We start from the raw sequence: 23,590 nt of genomic DNA, 5'->3' as shown, positions 1-23,590 counted from the left end.
ACTCAAGTTTTTTACATATCTGAGTTTTGTGAAGCCTTTGTTTAAACATGTCCTTTGGAGAAGAGCCTTGCATTTTCCATGTGGTGACATTATCAGTGCCACTTGACATGTTTTGGGAGAATGTGCAGTCGCTTTCTGTAATAGGACTCGTTTCCAAACCGGAATTTCACAAGCCCAGAGTGAAGTGATAATTTCTAGTTAACATTCACACTATTTATGAACTGGGCAAGTGGCTCTGTGGTCCCTGTGTTTATTTTTCCCTCTGCCGCATTTCCTCTGATCATCCATTCCTTTAGATGTTGTACTTATCTCTCAGTATCTGACATTTCTAGTTTTCTTGAGACTACATGCATTTAATGGATCATTTAGTCTTAAAGTAGCGCCACTGCACTGAGGGCCTCCCTGGAACATCTCTTGGAATTGGGTTAGCAGAGGAAGTCCCAGAAATCTGTTCTGTACCAACTAATAATGAGGGAAAGCCGGAAGAATCTGTGATCACCGTGGTGCATGTGTGGAGGTTAGAGGACAGCTTTCAAGCGCCAGTTCTCGCTGGCCCCAAATAAGATGCTATTAACACCTAACAGTGGTGTTTCGGAGTGGTTGTAAAAACAAACACTCAGAACTTAACACTTATTCCCCTTTTAGGGCTTCTCACTGTGTCTTTCATTTAATATCTTTGTAACAAGACTATCCTTTCCTAGAAGGTTGTATATGATTATAGGCAGCACGTGGGGAGTGTGAGCTGGACCCGTGTGGAAGCACATCAAGTTAGCGTAGGGCTTCTGGCATTGGGATGTTCCGTGTTACTCATGGTACCTTTGTCGTCTCACAGGGCCCAGGCATGGAGGAGGTGATATGGGAGCAGTACACTGTTACTCTGCAGAAGGTGAGTTCTGCGTGTTCTGTGCATCCTCCTTTTGGCTCTTTGTTTCACAGTTCATGGGTCTTACTCACTTTTGCCTACAGAGTTGTTTTTAGTCTCTCTGGGGTGGGCAGGGCATTGTTGGAAACTGGCTAGTGATGGTGCCTGAAGAGTGACATCCAAGGTTGTCCCATGCACTGTATACACACACACACCCCACACACATACACACACATTGTACATACAACTTACCCCCTACACACACATACACACACACACACACAAAACTCTACCCCTACACAACAGTATACACAGTCTATCCCCTACACACACACAATGACACACAACTATACCTCTATACACACACTGTACACACAACCCTACCCCCTATACACACAACTCTACTCCTACACACACACACACACACACACACACACACACACACGCACGCACAGTGACACACAACTCTACCCCCTCCACACAAAAAGTTCCTGTTTACTCTTTGCTTGGGATTGAAAGTAGAACAGTACGTATATTTCTGTTTTTTAAAATCACTCCACAGATGTTACCTTTTACTTTTTAAGAAACTTTTTATTGATCCTTTATACATTTCATACCATGCACTCTCGTTCCTCTCATCTCTCCGTCCCTCCACGTCTACGTTCCGCCCTTGCAGTGTCTCCCCACCAAGACAACAACACAGCATTCCGCTGTGGAAGCTGTGGTGTGTCACAGTGTTGTCACACAGTAACAACAAACAGCTTTTCTTGCAAACGTTCATTGCAGTGAGTCATTGGTCTGGTACGAGGCCTCTGGCTTCTGCTGCACTATCAACACAGGATCCTCACTGCGACTCCTGGGATATCCTGTTGTTACCCTGGGTTGTGGAGGTCCTGCACTCTGGTTCTAGAGGATCAGCTCCTTCATGAGCTCCAGCAGTTCATAGATGGGCTGGATATGGGGGTGGGCCAGCTCAAAGCTTTTATTCTGAGCCTGGGTGGCAGCTGGGTTGGTCATCCTGACACCTCTCCCGCGCCCATGCCATTGGGGCCCAGCTCTCCTATACTGCCCAGGCCACACCCTCAGGGCTGGCCCACCTGTGTCCCCCACCACCAGGATCAGTTAGTTCTGTGCTGCTCAGGGTTGCCACCTCTCAACACCGGCTCTCCTGAGTGCTGCAGCCAGTGAGGGCTGTGGCCAGCTCTGCACAGCCCTCAGATAGCAGCACGGCCCTAGGCTGCAGATGTCCGATGGCCTTTGTTGGTCACAGAGTCCCGCTGTTGCAGGGCCACAGACCCAAACATGGCCTTTGGCAGAGCTCACCATGCCCTCAGGTGGCACCACCCATTATTCACATCACTACCCCGACTCTAGTTTTGTCTCTCTCCACTGTGCACACACAATCCAGCTTCTCTCTATTCCATCCCTCCACCACTGACTTGCTCATCTTTGTGCCACCCGGGCCTCTGTTGTCTAGGGATGTCTTAGACAATTCCCCTCTGGTGCCTCATGGCACCAGGTGGGAGTCATCTCTAGATGTCACTCTCCCAGCCCCCTTTTGGTTTCTCAAGACAAAGAGTTACTCTGTGTAACAGAGCCCTGGCTGTTCTAGACTTGTCTGTCAACCAGGCTGGCCTCGAACTCACAGGGATCCACCTGCCTCTGTCTCTGCCTCCTGAGTAGCACCACCACACCTGGCTCCAGATGTTACCCTTGTTGATTACATGAGGAAATACATGCAGCTTCTTTTATTCCATAGATGCTGACATGTAATTGCTTCTTAATAAATACATGTTATTTGCATTTATGGAGCTCCCCAGCTCCATAAACACCAGCTTCCTGTTTAGGTTTCATTTTTAAAGTCAGTGAAGTTCTTTTCACTCTAAATTAAGATGCAATTGCTGTCTTGTTTAACTTGAATTTTTTTTTTTTGGGGGGGTTTTTCAAGACAGGGTTTCTCTGTACAGCCCTGGCTGTCCTGGAACTCACTCTGTAGACCAGGCTGGCCTCGAACTCAGAAATCCACCTGCCTCTGCCTCCCAAGTGTTGGGATTAAAGATGTGCGCCACCACTGCCCGGCTGTCTAACTTGAATTTAAAGATATGCCATAGTGCTGTTGCTCGTTTGTCTGAGAAAGGGTCTCGTGTAGACCTGGCCAGACTCCAGTACGCCATGGAATCATGGCGAGCCTTGGATTCCTGATTCTGTTTCCTCCACCTCCCAAGTAAAGTACTGGAATGACAGGCATGGCCACATCAGCTGAAGATAGACTTTAAAATACATTTTCACACAGAATTAATTTTTTTTTTTGAAGTCGTTCCAGCTCGGATCAAACGATGAAGTGAATGGATCTACCTGGCATTAATACATACAGCACATCCCCGTTTAGACAAAAGACAGCCTTCCTTCCCCTGCCTCTTGTGATAACATCAGCCTGGGCTGTCAGTGTTTTCCAACTTCCTCAAGGCTGCTCCCTTAGATAAGCAGGTTTCCCTTTAGGAACCTGTCAGCTGACCACCACGGCTTTATTTTGTTTTTCATTTGTTTCTGTAAGCCCATCTGTTCCTGAGCTGTCTCTGGTTATTGATTTGACCTTTCTTTTTATTGAGTGCTTGTCATAAATCCTGAAAGCCACTTATGGCAGGATTTTTTTTCATACTGTTTTTTTTTTTCTCTTCTAATTCTGACGAGCAGGATTCCAAAAGAGGATTTGGGATTGCAGTGTCCGGAGGCAGAGACAACCCCCACTTTGAAAATGGGGAGACGTCAATTGTCATCTCAGATGTGCTCCCTGGTGGACCTGCTGATGGCTTGCTTCAGTAAGTAGCCCCAGTCCCCGCCACCTGCCAGTCCTGCACGATGACACTTGATAGGGGTGTTCTGATGCCTGCGCTTATTTATGTCTGAAGTCTTTGAGTGAGAATCAGGGTCACAGCTAATGCATTCTGCTTTAACAATCACCCAACTTTGGGGAACATCCAAACTTAGAGGGAAGAGGGGCATCCTGTGTGTGGAACCTCCCACCTCCCATAGGAAGATAGAATGATCACTGTGAGCTTTGGAACCTCGTAAATGTTCTGTTCCCCCTTTTCCCCCTTCTCCCTCTCTCCCTTACTTTGTTGACATTGTCTGTAGCCCAGGCTGGTCTCTCAAATCCCCACACGGATGACTTTGCATTCTAGTTCTTTTTTTTTTTTTTTTTTTGAGATAGGGTTTCTCTGTGTGGCCCTGGTTGTCCTGGAACTCACTTTGTAGACCAGACTGGCCTTGAACTCAGAAATCTGCCTGCCTCTGCCTCCTAAGTGCTGGGATTAAAGGTGTGCACCACCAATGCCTGGCGCATTCTAGTTCTTTTGCCTCTGCTTCCTATGTGCTGAGTTTACAGATCTACAGCACCAGACACAGTTTATGCAGTGTGGGGAGTGTCCCAGGACTTCATGTGTGCTAGACAAGCATACTGACTTAGCTACATCCTCAGTCCCTGGGAACCATCTCTGAATGTGTAGCTTATATCACCGTGACAAAACACTTGAGAAAATAATGTAAGAGAAGCACGTACTTATTTGGGTCCCCCTTCTCAGAGGGTTTAGTCTGTTGTGGTAAGGGGAATGTGCTAGAACGGAGCAGCTAACAACATGGTGGCTGGGTAGGATGGGGTCACCCACATTCAGGGTGGTCTAGCACCCCTTAATTCTCTTGAAAACATCCCCCCACACTAAGAGAGGGCTTTACTAACTTTCTGGGTGCTTTTCAATCCAGTCTAGTTGACAGAATTGACCACCCGAGTTCCCACAATTCTCAGTGTCAAGAGTTTTATATATGTCTTAGTATACATTGTTTTAGAGTTTAATGAAGATGGTTAGGAATGTATCTCAGTAGTAGAGTACTTAGCATATATAAGGCCTTGGGTTAATTGTTCGCAGAATCCCCCCCCCCCAAATAAAAACCTAACTAATATCCCCCCAACAGATTTTAATAGGAAAATTCACTGATAGTTAAACCCAAGTTATCCAACTGTCAGCCTTCTGTTCTGAAGAGATAACCCACTTTAAAAGATAGATTCTGAATCCTGTCGGGAAAGAATTTAAAGGTAACTCTGTGGCTATATCAGCCTGATCATTAAAAAGTTGAATCTGTGTGAGATTTAAAATCTCTCTGTTCCTATCCTGTTAGTTGGTAGTCCTATCAAAGTTAGTCTTTATTTAGAGTAATATAAAAATTTAAGGTAACATTGAATGAGCCTAAATAATAGGATTCTGTGATTTTAAAGTTTCTTTGAGAATCTTGAGGTGATGAAACCCAGTCTGATTGTACACATTTGTAGTCTGCGTGTTCAGGAGATGGAGCCAGACACAGAGCGATCAGTAGGTTACAGCCATACCTGGCAAAACAGTGAATTAAAGCCAGCTTGACCTACATGAGACCCTTTCTCTAAACAGTAAAAGAATCTGAGGCAAGCTTTCGACCTCTTTTCCTGCTGACATTACCCAGATGAATGTGTGCCCTATTTCACGGCTTACAAGTGGGCTTTTTGCAGCACGCAGGATGATCACTGAATTCCTGTTGCTGTCTATGCCGACTCATGCTTTCCAGAGTGACCCCCCGGGTGTGGGTAGACAGAACTTGTACACAAACATGGTGGGTCTTAATAAACATCCAGAAGCCGAGTGTGTGGCTTACGGTTTCTTACCTCTGAAGAGCTCAGACCAGGTTGGCCTGACTTGTGAGCCGTTGCACCCCGAGCCCTTCAGTACAGTTCTTGGGCTCATTTGCTGCTTCTGTTTGGCTCCCCGGGGTTCAAGGTGACTGATGCTTGATTTCTGTCTACAGAGAAAATGACAGGGTGGTCATGGTTAATGGCACCCCCATGGAAGATGTGCTCCATTCATTTGCCGTTCAGCAGCTAAGGAAAAGTGGGAAGATAGCAGCCATTGTAAGTCCTGGGATGGCTCAGTGCGGTTGGTACATGCTTGCAAGCCAACATCCTTAAGCGTAGACTGTAAATAAAAAAAAAAAAAAAACACCTCAAAAATTTATTTTTTTTATGAGAACACAAAGGGGCTGCAGAGATGGTTCTGTGGTTAGGTGCCCATATCGTTCTTGCAGAGGACCTGGGTTTAACTCTAGAGCATTTGTTTTCTGTGCCCAAAGAAAACAGCCATTTGCTTCTGAGCATTTGGACAGAGCTACATGACCTAGGGCCAGCCTACTTCTTGCAGCCTTGATGGTTTTCTAGGCTGCTGTTGCAGATGTGGTGAAGCTGTGTCGAAGCTAACCTGTAGAGGGAGGTTGCAAGCATCCTTCCTAATGACTGCTGCACGCATCTCCTAATAGGGCCATCCCGACAACAAACCTGAGAACACCAGTAGCTGTGCCGTACCATCTAATGCCCACTCTGTATCGTAGCATGGCTTGGACAAGTCTTCCCAGGCCCGAGTTAACTCACGGTCCTTTTTAATCTAGAAGGGGTGTCTTTCCCCCTCCTCTTCCTGTAACTCGTGCAGGAATATAAGCAGTTATATACAGAATATCTCATTTGACATCCATGAACTGACCAGAGCCTTTGGGGCTTTGCTTACTTGGTCAGAAGTGGATTTGGAGGTGTTCAAAAGCACTATATTCAAAACTGCAGTCATTTTTCTCTCATCCTTGGATCCGGACAAGGGCGTGGAGGGTTGGCAGGGATACAGATGTTTAAGGGATGTAGGTTTTTTGTTTTGTTTTGTTTTTGTATGACCCTCCCACACTCACACACCGAGACTAGAGACTGACAGTTTTAATTAAAACTGGATACAGGCCCACTGCCCTCCCAGGTGTCTCTGTACCAGCCCGCATCATCTACTCTTATTTGTCTGAATAGGTGGTCAAGAGGCCCAGGAAGGTTCAGGTGGCCCCGCTGCAGGGCAGCCCCCCTCTCAGTCATGATGACCGGGGTTTTGAAGTGATTGAAGAATTTGATGGCAGAAGTTTCCGCAGCGGCTACAGTGAGAGGAGCAGGCACAGTAGCCAAGATATGCTCAGCCACAGCTGGGAGGGCAGCAGGGAGAGGGGGCGTCCCCATCAGCGCACACAGAGCCGGGAGCGGGAGCGCAGCCGTGGCCGGAGCCTGGAACGAGGCCTGGACCACGAAGACTACGGGCGCAGCCGTGAACGCAGCCGTGGCCGGAGCCTGGAGCGCGGTCTGGACCGCGACTTTGTGTCCCGGGACCACAGCCGTGGCCGTAGCATCGACAGGGACTACGACCGAGACTATGAACGCTCCTATCACCAAGCCTATGAGCCGGACTACGAAGGCGGCTACAGCCCACCATATGACCGCAGAGCCCATCCAGAGACCCGCTACGAACGGAGCCGCAGCCGAGAACACCTACGTTCCCGAAGCCCCAGCCCCGAGTCTAGGTCCCGGCATGAACACAAGGGCCAACATGATCCCGACAGGCCTATCGGGGTCCTTCTGACCAAAAGCAAAGCAAATGAAGGTAGGCACACGTGGTGCGGGGATACAAGCAGTACCCGCAGCAGCATCACCTGGTGCTCGCCTGGCACCTGCCAGTGTTCGGCATCAACCTGAACTGGCCAGCACCTATGGGCTCGTGTCGTTATCACTGCCATAAGAGAGTCAGAGATGCAGAAGGGTCCATTGATTTGGACATAGCCAGGTCTTAAGAGATGTTCTTCTCCTCCACATTGTAAATGTAACTTTCATTCGCCCAGGTGATTTTGCTTACTGCCTCCATCTGTTAACCTAGGCCTAGTCCTGGAGGCGTCTAGCCTCTCTGTACAATCTAATCTAGGCCTAGAATGCGTTCAGCCTCTGAGACTTACTGCTGAATAAGCTCACCCTTTTCTAGTTCTTTCTAAACTCTGGCTGGTTGGTTCAAGTCAGCTTTTCTGGCTCCAGCTCCTCTCTAACCTGACTGATTGAGTCTGGCTTCTCTTTTAAGTTTCTTACTGAGTTGTTCTGCTTGGCCCCAGACCTACTTTGGCAGTCCCTTTTAATCTCCTGCCTCCTTCTCATTCTCGGGCTCTTTCTGTCTTCACTTGTGTCTAGGTTGTTCTCTCCGCAGCCTGTCCCCGTAAAACTGCCTTTCTTTGTCTTCTCTCTGCACCGCCCCTTAAGTAGCTTCCCTTTGCTCTCTCCTCACCAGAGCGGGCGGACCCTGTTCATCAATCTTTCTCTTGATTCGTCACTTTGTCTGCCTCTCAATCAGACATCGCTCTCAAACATGGGTGCTTCCTTCTCCAAACTAACTTTACCTTCATTGGTTAGGATTAAAGGTGTGTGCTAAGAGCCGAGCCACACCCTAAGGATAGAAACCGGCCTTTTTCAGTAAATAACACAATCTAGGGGTTCACGGTGTGATCACACATCTTACGACACTTGCTAAAGTGAGGATTCTCAGTCTCCCACCAGCCCCCCCCCCCCAGAACCAGGAACTATGGGGTCTGGTGTGTGAACGGGCTCTGCTGGTGAGCCTGGTGCTTCTCGGTGTGGGAAAACTAGGCCGAAGCTTATCCTGATGGAGTTCTTCTGTTCTAGGCCGGGGATGGTGTTAATAGTCTCTTTCTTAATCCCCCCAAGACCCTTGGAGGTAGGAGGCCTCATTCCTGTGTTATAGGTCAGGGGTTTTGGTATGTATGTGGAAGCTGGCTCTGGCTTAGTCGGCTTGCCCCACACTGCATTCCTGGAGACGTGGGTACAGTTAATCCCATCCAGGATTCATTGCATTCTGTGTAGCGAAGCTGTTGGTACTGTCCGTCTATAGGAGGGTGCTGCAGCAGAGCCAGCGGGGAAGCTGGGACTCCCCCCTGGGCTGATCGGAAGCGAGGAGATGAACAGGAGCTGAGCCATTTCCAGTCTGGGGTCTTGTCTGCCTACTTTTGATTCTATTACTAGTCAAAGAAGAGAAAGGAGTAGAACCCCTAATACAGAGTGAAAGATTCATTGTTCTTTAGCTCGGGATTTGTATTTTGTAGTAGATTTTAGATGAAAAGAGTCTGCTTTCTAAGTTTTTCCTACTCAAGGAACTGGAGTGAGGTAAGGGCAGTAATGGGGTACTGGGAGCATGGAGCGGGGGTGGGGGTGTAAGCCGAGATTGCACCCTTGCTGAGGAGAGGAACATCCTTGTCAGCAACTCTGGGGACATGAAGATCTCAAGACTTTATAGCGATTAGTGAGGAGATGGCCCTTCACCGGCCCCCAAGCCAGATCCAGATCAAAAGGTGGAATACAGACAAGTTTTGAAGGAGGTCTCCTGCCAGGAGACCTCCCTCCATGAAGTCTGACTCAGAGGGACATTGCTTTTGAAACCTTTCCTCATTTCCTGTTCCTCCTTTGCCGCTTCTTTTCTGTCCTGTCATAGGAACAACCGTATCAGGCATTATAGAGACACCTTTGTATGAGTCAGGAGTCTCCAAAGGAACAGAACCGATAGAATGAACTTGTGTGTGTGCCAGCATCTGTGTCTGTGTGTGTATGCACGTATATGTAAAGGGGTTCATTAGAGTGGTCACAGCCTGTGTGTCCTTGATAGTCTTAACAGTGATGGTCTCATGAATGTCACAGACAGGCTAAGCGTCTGGTGGCTGTATAGTCCACGAGACTGGATGTCTTATCTCAGCTGTCTGGTGTCTGCTAGACTCTGGGAGGGATTTAGTCTACATTGGAGTCTGGCTGTAACAACAGGGGAAAATGAGGACAAGCAGACACAAAGCCAAGGCTCCCTTCTTCCATGCCCTATCACGTGAGCTGCTACTAGAAGATGGAGTTCAGACTTAGGGTATCTTTTCACTTCAAACAATACGATTAAGAAAATTCCTCAATAGCGTGATCAACAGCTTGGGCTTTAGTTGATTGCAGATATAGTCAAGTTGACATGCAAGATTAGCTGTCCTATGCCTACATATAAAAAAAAACTTAAACAGAAATCTCATGGAATATTACTTATTCTGTGTGATGTACTTTGAGTTTCCATTGAAGTGAAAATTTAAAATATGGTTAGAAACGCACTAAATCAATTCAAGACCCATTAATGAATTGTGATGCATAACTTAAGGAGACACCATTGGGCTAGAGAGGTCACCCGGTGCTTAGGGGTACTCGGTATTCTTCCAGAGGGTCAGAGTTTGGTTCCCAGAATCCATGGCAGGCAGCTTCTAACAGCCTCTAATTCCAGCTCCAAGGGATCTGATGCCATCTTCTAACTTCCACAGGCACCCACACATAATCCCCTCACCCCAACACACACACACACACACACACACACACACACACACACACACACACACAGGAGTAGAAAAGGAAATCTTCAAATAAAGTAAGAGGAAGGGATTATCCTATGAGATTGTCCAGGACATAACTGGTCTTGATTAAGTACAGAAATAAAGGACTTAATATTCCTCTCCTGATGAGCTGTTTTTCTTTTAACTATTTTGTTCTCCAAACTTGGAAAATATTAAACAGTTTTTGGTGGTGATAAAGATCAAGCCCAGGGCCTAGCATATGCCAGACAAATGTTCTTGCCTGATTGCACTTTTAACCGCCACCAACAAAATGCCCCTCTTATGATTTTACTCATTTATGTTTAAGTGTATAGGTGTTTGTTTTGTTTGAATGTATCAAAGTGGAACTGGAGTGGCGGATATCTCTGAACCACCATGTAGGTGCTGGGAATCGAACCTGAGTCCTCTGGAAGAACAGTCAGTGTTCTTATCCTTTGAGTCATTTCTCCAGCCCCTCCACTGGAAAAAAAAAAAAACCTGTTATTATTTATAATTTTGTCGATGGTGAGGGCCGTGTGTACTACAGTGTTTGTGTGGAGCTCAAAGTAGAACCCTGACAGTCTGTTCTCTCCTTCTGTGGGTTCAGGGTTTTAACTCACTTTAGGCTTGACAGCAACCATCGTTCTTCACTGAGCTATTTTACCTTTTCTTTTTTTAAGATATATTTATTTTTATCTTATATTTTAATGTTTTGCCTGTGTGTGTGTGTGTGTGTGTGTGTGTGTGTGTGTGTGTGTGTGTGTACCACATGCATGCCTGGTGTCTGAGGAGATCAGGAGGGAACATCAGATTCCCTGGAACAGGACTTACAGATGGCTAGGAGCCACCACATGGATGCTAGAAACTGAACAGGGTCCTCTGCGAGAGTGTCAAGGACTCTGAGACTACTCAGCCCTCTTTCCAGCCCAGGATCCCGCTTCTTTGCACATTAATATTAACTTATTTATTCATTTTACATCCCAATAGCCACTCCCTCCCCACTTCATGATTCCACTTTTTAAAAAGAAAAAAAAAAATGCCACCTTTTAATAGTTACCCAATAACCTAGTTATTTCTGGGTAAGTCACGAGAACCTGGTCACATGAAAATGAATCTTGTAAGAATGGCTGTAATAGGTGGGAGCAGCTGTAGACTAAGAATGAGCACCTCCGGTTCCTGTCAGCAGGCTCCTCGCCGTGTCACAAAGTTCATTAACTGGTGTTTTGTTTTGTTTGTTTTGCTTTTAAATTTAAGGAGTGTTCATACGGATCCGAGTGAGCCTGTTTGCAGACACTCCTGTGTTACCATGGGAGCATTAAGCTCTTAGGAGGAGAGGTGAAATGTTGCTATGTAAGAAAAGTTGATCAAATTTCTCTCCTCTGTGCACTCTCTAACCATCCACAGGAGAGATGCTGTAGCCTTAGGATAGTGAGCCGTGTGCAGTGCGCAGTACTTCTTGTTGTTTGTGGTGTAAACCTAGAGCCTTGCAAAGGTCAGATGCTCACTGTACCACTGAGGACCACAGCAGCTAAGCACTTTGTACCTTTGTAATAAGATCCAACGCTAATAAGTTTACTGAAATTGATTTTTTTTTTTTAAAACTACTACTTTTGTGACCACAAGAAGGGGCATTCTCTATGTAATAATATTTTTTCTGAGGAAAGGGACTGGTTTGTAAGTATGCAGTTTTCTGTCAGAACACTAGTAATGATAATTTAAAAACTGAATGAACGTCTTTGCTCTCAAGCTTTGATGGCTTTCAGAGTCACTACAATTCACTCTTAAAATCTGTCTTCTTACAGTTTAAAAATAAAATCAGGAAAGTCTATAGAAGATTTGCAGTGTTAAAATACATGCATCTCTTCTAACTGCAGTGTTGTTTTTCTTTGAGAACAGTTCAGAGTGTAGCCAACTCTCCCTGCCAGGCCGTTGGCTTTGCCCCAGCTCAAACCCTGGGCAGTGTGAACTGTCACAGAGACATACTATGCCCACAGCTTCATGTGGGCAACCTTAGGGTCAGAGCAGACTGTTGTTACCAACTTTTTAGTTGAAATGTTCATTTTGCATCAGACATCCACATAGCCTCTGCCTCGTTAACATTTTTACAACATTGTCTTCTTTGCTCCTCCCTCGTTTTGTGTGTTTGTTTGTTTGTTTATAGTTTTCTGAGTCAGTTGAGAATGTGTGTGTTCCCTTTCTCATTTTCTAGAGTATGGGCTCCGGCTGGGGAGTCAGATCTTCATCAAGGAAATGACCAGAACAGGACTGGCAACCAAAGACGGCAACCTTCATGAGGGGGACATAATTCTCAAGGTAAGACATGGCACAGTGTGTGCATTCCTAGCAGCACCTGCACATCTGCAGACCAGGTCAGAATCTCTCAGTCTGAGAACTGAGGTAAACTCGGGAGGAGTAGCTCGATGAGGTGATCTTTGCCATAAGAACAAAAATAAACTGAGATATAAACAGGGGAGAGATATACAGAAGAGCTGGAGTGTTCCCTACTACTTATGAGCCATGCTCTCTCTTTAGCCCCTGGCCCCCCCTAAAAATACTTTTAAAAGGAAAAGGAAAAACAAGCCTTAGGGTCTGTATTAATTTAGTAATAGAGGAAAAACCTCAAGGAATACTTTCTCTTCTTCCTGTTGATTTAAAATTGAAGTTCCTGTTCCCCTACCAAGGAAAGAAAAATCTGAGAGCCATTGATCTATGATTGCTTAATGTGTTTGATAGGGTTTTTTGTTTGTTTTGTTTTTGTTTTATTTTTTATTTATTTATTTTTGAGGCAAGGTTTCTCTGTGTAGCCCTGGCTGCCTTGGAACTCACTTCATAGAATAGGCTGGCTTCGAACTCAGAGATCCACTTGCTTCTGCCTCCCAAGTACTGGAATTAAAGGCGTGTGCCTCCACTAGCCGGCTATGCTTGATAGGCTTTTTTTTTGTTTTTTTGTTTTTTAAAGAAAAAACTTCTCCAATCAGGAAGCGTGTTCCAGCAGTAAACCAAGCTGTAGACTTGAACTTGGTTGTTAAATAGATTAGCAGAGCAACCTAAATATTACTCTGACTCCTTCATACCTGTTCTGGGCATGTGTGGTTACATTTCATTTGAAGGATAATTGACATTCATTAAGTCATCCTGAAGTCTGGTCTGAGTGTCTTAGCAAGTTCTTTCCAGTTCTATAAAGGGAAAATAGGAGTTTTGAACTTAGCTGCGAGCAGTTGTCCTACGTATGAATAACATTGCCATTCTTCATATACGCAGATCAATGGCACTGTTACTGAGAACATGTCTTTAACTGATGCTCGGAAGTTAATAGAAAAGTCTCGAGGAAAACTGCAGCTTGTGGTGTTGAGAGACAGCAAGCAGACCCTCATCAACATCCCATCCCTCAACGACAGCGACTCTGAAGTGGAGGGTAAGAAGGAGCCTATGTGCTGGACAGGGTGTCAGGAAGCCAGTCCCCAGGGGAAACGAAGCCTTCCTTCAAACTTAGATTCAAAGAGAGAAGTATTCCTGGTCTTTGTTTGTTAAAGCATCTTTTGAAATTAGATTTCTAAGAGGTAATTCTGCCACATATAATTAGGCCACTGAGAACCTAATGGCATAAACAAAGCATTCACGACCAGCCGATGAACTAAACATACCACTTAGACATTTGCTGTGTGCTCGTGCAGATACTGATAAAGTATAGACTTTTTGTGAGTCTTTAAAAATGATAGAAGCCAAGCATGGAAAAGCCTCTAATCCGTCTCTCAGCAGGCAGAGTCAAGGCCAGACGGTCTACCTAGCAAGTTTCAGGCTTTAAAAAGAAACGGCTATGGCCACACCTATGCTGGTGGCTCTGCGTTCCTCTCTCCAGGAGGCCTTTCTTTATCTTAACTCTAGTGTGCTTAAAATCTGTGTTAAAAACTCTTAATAAATTACAACTCTGCTTAGCAGCAACAGCAACAACAACAAAAAAGGCAGGTAGTCTTCTGACCTTTAGAAGGTGGCATGGAGTGTGTAGACACTGTCAGTCAGTCAGTCAGTCAGAATGGCTCAGTATTATGGTAGTTGTTGCTTACTAATATATGTTCCTGTTCCTGGTTGTTACTGTTCGCTTGGTTTGAAACTGGGATAAATGCATTTGTTCCAGCTCCACATGTTACTTGCAAGGGGAGGAATCAACTGCCCTTTCATACTGATAAACACTTAATGTTGAACTACAGGGACCAGCTCTAAATGTTTGTGAATAATGTAAACACTGGTTATGAATGCGGGTGTGGTGTGTCGGGGTTGCAGAGTTAGGGTTGCCGCCTTACCTTCACAGGGTGTTTTAGAAAAGCAACACGAGAAGGAACGCAGTAAGAGGGTTGCTATACTCCTTCACATGCGTCTCCTCAAAGCCACGCTATCTAGAGAATGGGCGTTGTCTTGTAATACTTCCAGGGGAAGTAGCTCAGGAGAGGACTTCCATCCTGTGTCCAAACTCCCAGGGCGTGGCTCCTTCCCAGGCCCCACAGTTGGCTTTCCCACTGGTCCCCTGTTTAGATTAGGTGAAAATAGCCTGGTGGGGTGGCAAGATGGCTCAGCAGGCCAAGGCGCTTCCCTAAGATTGTTACCGTGCACCAGCTTGCCTTGTTTGGAAAGTTAATTTCCTTTCTGGTCTATCTGACATCTAATTGGTTGATCTGGACTGTGAGGACAGGACAGGAAAGCAAAGTGATCGTAGCAACCTGGTGTGGTAGTGTATGGTGTGGTAGTGTATGGTGTGGTATAGTTCTTTTTTTTTTTTTTTTTTCGAGACAGGGTTTCTCTGTGTAGCCCTGGCTATCCTGGAACTCACTCTGTAGACCAGGCTGGCCTCGAACTCAGAAATCCGCCTGCTTCTGCCTCCCAAGTGCTGGGATTAAAGGCGGGCGGGGGGGGTGTGTGTGGCACATTTTCTTACCGTTCATCATGTACAGCATCAGTATCAGGCAGCTTGGTTCCAACAAGATCTCTACATGGCTTGAATACATATTAAAATGTGAGGAGCACCGGTCTGCTTGGCGAGAGGGGTTTCTATAGTCTCAGATTCTGGCAGTCATGGGTTGAAACTATGCGTGGGGGGTGGGTGGGTGAGGGAAGTGGAGAAAGGTAAGGTTTCCTTTTTCTTGCTCTATCTACAGTACAGTTAACCACAGTATATGATACGGCATTTGTGATATGTTATGTATTAGAGATAAAACATGCAGGAGAATATGGATAGGCTACATGTTCACATTTAGTATCTTATATAAAGGACTTAAGCACCTGCCGAGTTTGGTTGGGGAAATGGGTCTGGAACCAATTTCTACAGCAGTAACAGAGGGACACGACTTTGTAGCTGAGTCCTGGCCTCCTTAAAACACCTTTAAAAGCTAGTGGGCCTAAAGAAGTGTACAGTTCTGAATTTGACTGTCTATTCATTCAGTAATGTGTCTCTCTGAAAATTAGGAAAGCTGTTCTCCCTTCCCTCAGTAAAAGAAAAAACTGCCAAGCAGATAGCCTTCCGTCATGCTTCCGACTCGGAGACTAGTGTAATTTTGGTACTTACATATTTCACTGAACTGGACTTTCCTTATTTTGAAACCAGATATCTCAGAAATAGAGTCCAACCGGTCTTTTTCTCCAGAGGAGAGACGCCAGCAGTACTCTGATCAGGATTACCATTCCTCCACTGAGAAGCTGAAGGAGAGGCCGAGGTAAGGCCGGTGGGCCTCCGTTTCTGTTAGTCACTGGTGCACGCACTTGGGTGTGGATGACGACTGTGTTACCTGCTGAGACATGATCATGGTCTGTGCTTCAGCTCAAGAGAGGAGACCTCAGGCAGGTTGTCCAGGATGGGTGCCACGCCCACGCCGTTCAAGTCCACGGGGGACATCACAGCTGCGGGTGTCACAGAGGCCAACAGGGAGCCCAGGTACCAGGATGAAGCCCCAGGTGAGGCGTTAAGGTCATTCTTTTGTACGTGTATGTTATACACAAGCTGGTTGATGCTTCCAGCCCAGATCCACTGATTGGAAGAATTAAGTTCAGAAATATGTGTTTCATGTTTCTAAAATGTGGCTTGGAAAAAAAAAAAAGCAACATTATTTAAAAAGTAATTTGTCCAGTGGAGGAAGCCTTCTTTATTTTTCTCTTAATGTGAGAGGTAAAATCCATCCTAACATAGGATCAGAATGGGTCACATTTTGACGCATTTGAATACTTCCTCTTGCCCTCTGTCCATGTGATTATCATCATAACTCTTAATTACTAAGTATATCAATATTTCTATGTGGGGAAAACATAATATTTTCTGTCTAGGGCTGGTGAGATGGCTCAGCAGTTAAGAGCACTGACTGCTCTTCCAAAGGTCCTGAGTTCAAGTAACCCAGCAACCACATGGTGGCTCACAACCCCCCGTAATGGGATCTGACACCCTCTTCTGGTGTGTCTAAAGACAACTACAGTGTATTTACATATAACAATAAATAAACCTCACATACATAATAAATAAATAAATAAATAAATAAATGAATAAATCTTTTTTTAAAAAAAAATTATTTTCTGTCTATAAAGAGCCCAGCACTCGGAGGCAGAGGCAGGCAGATTTCTGAGTTCGAGGCCAGCCTGATCTACAAAGTGAGTTCCAGGACAGCCAGGGCTACACAGAGAAACCCTGTCTCAAAAAAACAAAGAAAAAAAAAGAGCCCTGTTTTTGTGCATGCGGGTGTTTCTTTTTTCTTTGAGAAACTGCGATAACTGTTAATGCCCAAGTTAAGCTTCATCTTTAAGTCTTTCTCCTCTCTCAGTAAAAGTAAAGACAGTTTAAGAAAGGAGTGGGCTAGGGAGCAGGGAAGGCTGTTGCTGCTGTTAGATGGGGTGGTGCAGTGTGGCACCATGGTAAGCGGTGGCACTTAAAGCCCGCGGAGTTTGCTCTTTATATTAAGAAACAAGCTCCCGATCTAGATAATGAAGAAGATTTTTTGTCTCACTTTGTTGTGATTGACTTACGTGGTATGGGGATTGGATCCACACTGTGCTGCATGTGGGGCAGAGCTACACACTTCAGCTGCACAGTCAGCCCACACTGAACTTCCTTAAAATCCAGAGTGCCTGGGGACTGGAGAGATAATTCAGGGCTTAAGAGTTTCCCATCATCCATTTGGTGGCTCCCAACCCTCTGTACCGCTAGTTCCAGGGGATCTGATGCCCTCTTCTGGCCTCCACAAGCACTAGGCACCCACATGGTGAGTTTGTGTGCATGGAAAAAAAAAAAAATCTCTCAGGCATAGAATAAAAACAAACTCTTTAAATCCACAGTTCCTCAACCCAGAACAGCTCCAAGAGTTTTTCTTCGTCCTAGTCCCGAAGATGAAGCAATATACGGGTGTGTACCTTCATTACTCTGACCCCCGCTCCTTCTTCCCCACTCGGCATGTGTCTTAGCTGAAGTCCACCACAGTGGTGCTGTTTCCATCCCCACCCCAATGGCGAGTTTCTATTCAGCCACCATTTAACCAATGCTTATTGCTAATGTTCACATCTCCGAGAAGAGCAAACTTTGGAATCTGGTGAACTTTACAGCTTTGGTGTCTGTCCATTTACTTACCTGACTAGTTGTCTTGAATATGTTGCATCAGTCAGATGTATAACTCCAAAGGGGTGGGGAAGCTCCAGAATATAGTGCTTCCGTAGAGACTGCAGGGGCTCGACGATCCTTGCGAGGTGGGGAGGGAGAAGGGACCATGTTGAGTGGTGTCTAGACGGCAGTTGTTGGATTAGGCCTGGCTTCCTTGGATCTGAACTGTCTTTATTTGACTAAACTTGTGGTGGAATGCATTTGGGAGGGCATCTTTCTATCAGATAGCTAGAACCAATCCCTAATTCCATATTCTCTCATCTTAGATGAGTTAATGTGGTAAATTTTCTTTTGTTCAGTTCGGGGCTGGTAGACATTTCCCATCACTGTCCCAGGGAGATTAAATTATAGAACAGATGAGAAAAATGAGAGGGAATTTGTGTAAACAGTGAAGTCACTCCTAAGCTAGAAAATAAGTCTTTAATCTCTCCACGAGAATCCTCCTCTTTAAACAGTATATTTTATCTTTTCTTTCTGAAACCAAACGCACTTCAGCCCTAACACCAAAATGGTGAGGTTCAAGAAGGGAGACAGCGTGGGCCTCCGGTTGGCTGGTGGAAATGATGTTGGGATATTTGTGGCTGGCATTCAGGAGGGCACCTCCGCAGAGCAGGAGGGCCTGCAAGAAGGAGACCAGATTCTGAAGGTAAGGAAGCCCCCGTCTTACAAGATGCTTTGAGAGATGTTTTTCAGTATAGGGGCTTTTCTTTATATTTATGTGCACGCACACACATAGACTTTGGTGGAAAATCCACAAGGCATTAACTGGGGGTCTGGTAAGCATTTCTGTGCCAAAAACAGAGGGCAGAAGTTGCAGAATCATCCAGGGAATCAGACCTCAGGACACAAGGGTGTGTGTGCCCGCTCTCTGCACTCTGCTGATGGGGTCCAGAGTGGGAGATCCCAGGCCTTGCTCATTAGCATTGCTAAGCTTTCCAGTGAAATTCTGGGACCATCTTTGGGTCCCAGAAGACGACCTGAGTGAACCCCGAGGCAGCACATGATCCTAGGACATCTTTTCAGCTTCCCATGCTAGTGAGGAAATCATTTCAAATGCCAGCACATACTAATTTGTACTCGGCGAAGGTACAAATGAAGAGAAAGCATACTTTCGACTACTGGGAAGCCAGAGGTTTAGATAGAGCCTTGCTCATTAAAGTTAGAGAATAAGATTTCTCTTGTGGAGGGGACAGTACATGTGAGTTTTAGGAAAGACAAGTGGAGAATTTACCTAGGGTTTCAGACCCCAAATTTCTGTATAAAACATTGTTAAAGACAAGGAGAATTGCTTCCATAGTCAGAACTTTCCTAGAAAGGTTTTTGTTTTGTTTTGTTTTTGTTTGTTTTCAGCTGTCACCATGGTGACCAGGTGGGTGTTGACTTCTCTTGCTGTAGTCCTCAGTAGAGGTCAGCCAACAGGTGGCCTTGCTAATCACTCAAGCTGACTGTAAAACAGTCTCTTTTTTTGTAAAAGGCTGAGAAAGATTGATCTCCCCAAGCTGGGCAGAGAGGCAGCTGCGGCACAGTGAGCCGGAGCTGATACCGAATCCTCCCCAGGCTCCCAGCACACCCAGCCAGGCCCTGCACACTGCTCTCAGATAATGAAAGGCGATATTTGTGTGTTGGGAAGGGCCGAACAGTCTGACCTTGAAGGACAGGAACACTGGCCTAACTAATCATTTCCACTGTAGTGTGTCAGCCCGAAGACACCAAGGGAACTGCTAGCTTAGCCTGGCCACTTTCTTTTTGTTGGTGGCTTTTTGAGAATGCCTCTGTCTTTCGTAGGTAAGGCCTGACGTGTTTAGTTCGCTGTATTGCCACTGAACCCAGCGGGTCTTACAGATAACAGAAACATGATTGCTTTGATTTTTTTTTTATTTCCTTTTCCCTGCTTAGTTTAACTGCTTCTTTGTTATTTATATGGCATGGCTGGTATTTCTCTTTCAACATATGTTATAGAATGGAAAAGACAATAACAAAACCAAACACATTTGCGGGGGTGGGGGTGGTTGTTAAGTCACATGGATTTTATATACTACTTCTCATTTGTGAGTGTGTGATGGGGGTGTGGGGAGCGAGAGGAACAGTTGTGCTGTGTCATGCATTGGATGTCAGAGGACAACTTTTGGGAGTCAATTCTCTCCACCACATGGATCTTAGGGGTCAAACTCAGGTCATCAGGTTTGGTGGCAAGTGCCTTAACGCATTGAGCCAAATCACTGGCCCTGGGGTTTTAAAATACAGCTTGCAAAGTATGTTTTAATTTTGACAATTATAGCTTTGTTCCCAACAGAAGGTCATAGAAATGGATAGAGGGACCCCTGAAATCCCGTGTGCCCTTTTATGTTTAAATAAACATAAATATGAGCATTTACAATGTACATAGAAAGCATTCATAGATGCAGATGACACAAGAGAGGGTTAGACAGCAAAGTTCTGTGACCTCTGTTTGGGGACAGAGGCGAGAATGACAGCACCTTACATGATAACATTGTTTTTCACAGAGGAGCTGATTGCCTTTGCAAATCACTCTCCTCTTTATTTTCTGCTCCCTCTTCCACGATGGTCTCCGAGCCTTGCTGGGAGGGGATCTAGAATAGATGTTTCATGTAGACCTGAGGATGCCACACTCTTCAGAGCTGTGTGCTCCTCACTCTTCAGGGCTAAGTGCTCCACACTCTTCAGGGCTGCAGAGCTGAGTGCTCCTCACTCTTCAGAGCTGAGTGCTCCACACTTCAGAGCTGAGTGCTCCTCACTCTTCAGGGCTGAGTGCTCCTCACTCTTCAGGGCTGAGTGCTCCATACTCTCTTACTTTCTGTATGTTTACAGGTTGTGGGTCTTTTAATTAGTCATTATTGACTGCATAAAGAAACTTCTTGGAGTCAGGTGTGGTAGGCTAGGATATGCCTTTTATCCTAGCACTCCAGGAGTCAGAGACAGGAGAGCTCTCTGAGTTCAAGGCCAGCCTGGTCTCCAAATGGAGTTACAGGACAGCTAGAGCTACACAGAGAAATCTTGTTTTGGAAAAAAAGAGAAGAAACTTTTCTGTTCAGTGTTAAGTGGTAAACTAATCTATAGATATAAGAATGAGAACTTAGTGATCAGTTTATTACCATTTCCACATAGCAAAATTTAGCACTGAGTTCTCCTATGACAGAGCCAGCCATAGGCTTTAACCTAGTTAATAGTATCAGATTGGTTTCTGAATCCAACCAGAACCTATGCCGGTTTCTACCAGTGGACCTGTGTACCAGCTAGTTTTTATTGTAGGGTTTCTTGGTGGCTTTTCTCCACTGGTAGCATGCAGTGAACCCTCCAGCACACTGAAAACCTTTAGCTGATAGGTAATGCACATCCAGCTCAGTACACGACTGATTTCCCTGTATCCTATGACTCAAGTATGTTCCACCTTCAGTAGTAGGATCTTACTGTCATGTTATTATATATATTAAAGACCCCAAATCTTCTAAAACTAATTAAACATATTCAGACAAGTATCTAGGCACAGAATAAACACAAAAATCATTATAGCCTTTTGTATACCAACAACAGACATGACCTAAAAGAAACAAGGGAAACAATCCTGTTTACCATGGCCTAAAGAAAAAAAAAAAAAGTCTTGGGATAAATCTAACCAAGGAAGGTAAAGACTTGTACAATGAAAATTTTGATACGCCAAAGAGAGGATATTGAAGATAACGAAAGATAGAAGGGTCTCCTGAAGAACAAAAACATTCCTGGAGGTATCACTGTCGCTGATTTCCAAGTTATCCTGCAGAGCTATGGTCGTAAAACCAGCATGATGGTGGCAGAAAAGAGACACACTGACCAGCGGAATAGAATTGAAAACCCAGATAAGCCCATGGTAACACCTAAAGCCACACAAGTGTTGAAAGCCCAGAAAATACATACTGGAAAAAAAGACATACAGCATCTTCAACAAACAGTGCTGAAAGAAGTAAATACTAAGGAAATGCAGGTTTAATTGAAAACCAAGCAGGAGGGCTGCAGAGGTGGCTCAGAGTTGAGTCTGCCCTTCCAGAGGTCCTGCGTTTCGATTTCCAGCCCCCGCGTGGTAGCTCACAACCATCTGGAACTTCAGTTCCAGGGCATCCAGTGCCTCTTTCTGACCTTCTTGGACAGCAGACACACATGTAATATAAAGAGATAGAAGCAAGCAAAGTACTCTACATATAATAAATATTTTTATATGTTGGGGCCTGAAACTAAATAGAACCTTCAATAGAAGAAATGCTAATGGACAAATTTTTTTCCCCAAAAAATATTCAACATCTTTAGCCATCAGGAAAGCGTGAATTAAAAGTACTTCCTGGCTTTCTAAGTTATCGTGCAGCACCCTTCCCAAGTGTCCCCCTCCAGGCATTGTGGGATAGATGCTATTGACTCCTTGTTAGGAGGATGTGTGGGCCAGCAACTTAATGATGCAGTGGTCTTCCATGTCAGACTGATGCACCCGAGTTCACAAACGCGTGTTAAGTGTTTTTCTTTGTTTTTGAGACAGAATTCCACTGATCTTGAACTCATAATCATCTTGCCTCAGCCGAAAGCATTGGGATTAGTGTCTATCGTTAGATAGCTTTTGAGAGGTTAGGGTTATAGGTGAAAGGTTGAATTGAACTGTGAATGTGCCTTCAAGGTTTCATTGGAATTAATTTTCAAGAAGTAGGGTTCCAGGTCTGCTTATTACAGACCCCACCGTTCTGCGTTGGTTATACTTATCTGTTTAATACTTACTTTGGGAGACTTAAAAAGAAGGGAGCCAGACAGAATGACAAATTCTAATTAATTTGGTGACAAATTCTTCATTTGAAGGATTGTCAGGTGTGATGAAATGCAGAGCCCTGAAGAAGGAAGGTGGAAGAATATTTGTAGTCGCCTGGGCTTATTTACTGGGTCCAGGTCACCTGCTATGGCTTCGAGGAATTAAAAAGTCTGTTGGAGGGGCCACAGCAAGACTGAGGCTGTGACAATTTTGTTGAGAGCAATCAGTGTTTATACCCTTATCAGAAACAGAATGTAGATTACCAGATTACCAGGATTAATACAATTGTAGTTGCCAGGATACAGTGAAGTTTACAAGCTATACAGAGTATACAAGATTAATGTCTAAGACCAGTTGTCCTGTCCAACTTCCATGTCTCGTTGACTTGCAAGGGAACAGGCAGAGAAACAAAGGTCTGAATGCTTCACTGTCTGAGGGAGTACACCAGCCTCTCAGGAACTGGAAGACACATTGTATCCCAGGTTCCAACCTGAAAAACCTATGTATGACACATGCCTCTCAAGGCAGCTAGGTCAAGCCAACTTCATGGTTCCTGCGAGTGCTCACATAGCCGAGGCCAATAGGAAGGTGGTGGGCAGGTGGACTGAGCAGCAACTGTACAGACCTGTGCACCTTCTGCTTTTGCACTGGACAGGACCTCGGGAACAAACAGGAATTTAGGAGTTACCTTTTCAAGTAGTTGGTACTACTAGGTATCAACCCCAGAGCTTTGTGCATGCTAAGTCAGTAGTTGACCACTGAGTTATTTCCCCTGCCTCATCAGGACTTTCCTAGAGTGAGTCTGTCTGTTTGTCTGTTTGTCTGTCTGTCTCATTTTTTGATTTCTCGTTTTTACCTCTGGCCAGGTGAACACACAGGATTTCAGAGGGCTAGTCCGGGAAGATGCGGTTCTCTACCTGTTGGAAATCCCTAAAGGTGAAACTGTGACCATTTTGGCTCAGAGCCGAGCAGACGGTGAGCAACGTTTGGTGATCTGGTTTTACTTGAGGGAAGTGGGAGGAATGAATGGGGTATCTTGGGACCAGAATATGCAACA

The 23,590-nt window shown here is 45.2% G+C and overlaps 1 protein-coding gene across 7 annotated transcripts in view; it reads left to right on the top strand.

Annotated features, from left to right (window-relative positions):
• Tjp2 (tight junction protein 2) overlaps positions 1 to 23,590 on the top strand; it is a 127,302-nt gene that overhangs the window by 85,179 nt on the left and 18,533 nt on the right. For all 7 annotated transcript variants that reach the window (XM_029538183.1, XM_029538196.1, XM_029538182.1 and 4 more), the window contains 11 exons: positions 833 to 886; positions 3,557 to 3,681; positions 5,693 to 5,795; positions 6,723 to 7,341; positions 12,333 to 12,436; positions 13,385 to 13,538; positions 15,720 to 15,828; positions 15,933 to 16,066; positions 17,432 to 17,498; positions 18,246 to 18,396; positions 23,400 to 23,508. In XM_029538183.1, the coding sequence (XP_029394043.1) occupies positions 842 to 886; positions 3,557 to 3,681; positions 5,693 to 5,795; positions 6,723 to 7,341; positions 12,333 to 12,436; positions 13,385 to 13,538; positions 15,720 to 15,828; positions 15,933 to 16,066; positions 17,432 to 17,498; positions 18,246 to 18,396; positions 23,400 to 23,508 (1,720 nt within the window). In that variant the 5' untranslated portion in view covers positions 833 to 841. The remainder of the gene's footprint in view (positions 1 to 832; positions 887 to 3,556; positions 3,682 to 5,692; positions 5,796 to 6,722; positions 7,342 to 12,332; positions 12,437 to 13,384; positions 13,539 to 15,719; positions 15,829 to 15,932; positions 16,067 to 17,431; positions 17,499 to 18,245; positions 18,397 to 23,399; positions 23,509 to 23,590) is intronic.

The sequence above is a fragment of the Mus pahari genome, chromosome 1, assembly GCF_900095145.1.
Source record: "Mus pahari chromosome 1, PAHARI_EIJ_v1.1, whole genome shotgun sequence".
NCBI classification, from domain to species: domain Eukaryota; kingdom Metazoa; phylum Chordata; class Mammalia; order Rodentia; family Muridae; genus Mus; species Mus pahari.
Note: the sequence above shows the minus strand (reverse complement) of the source record. Positions and strands in the feature narration are given on the sequence as shown.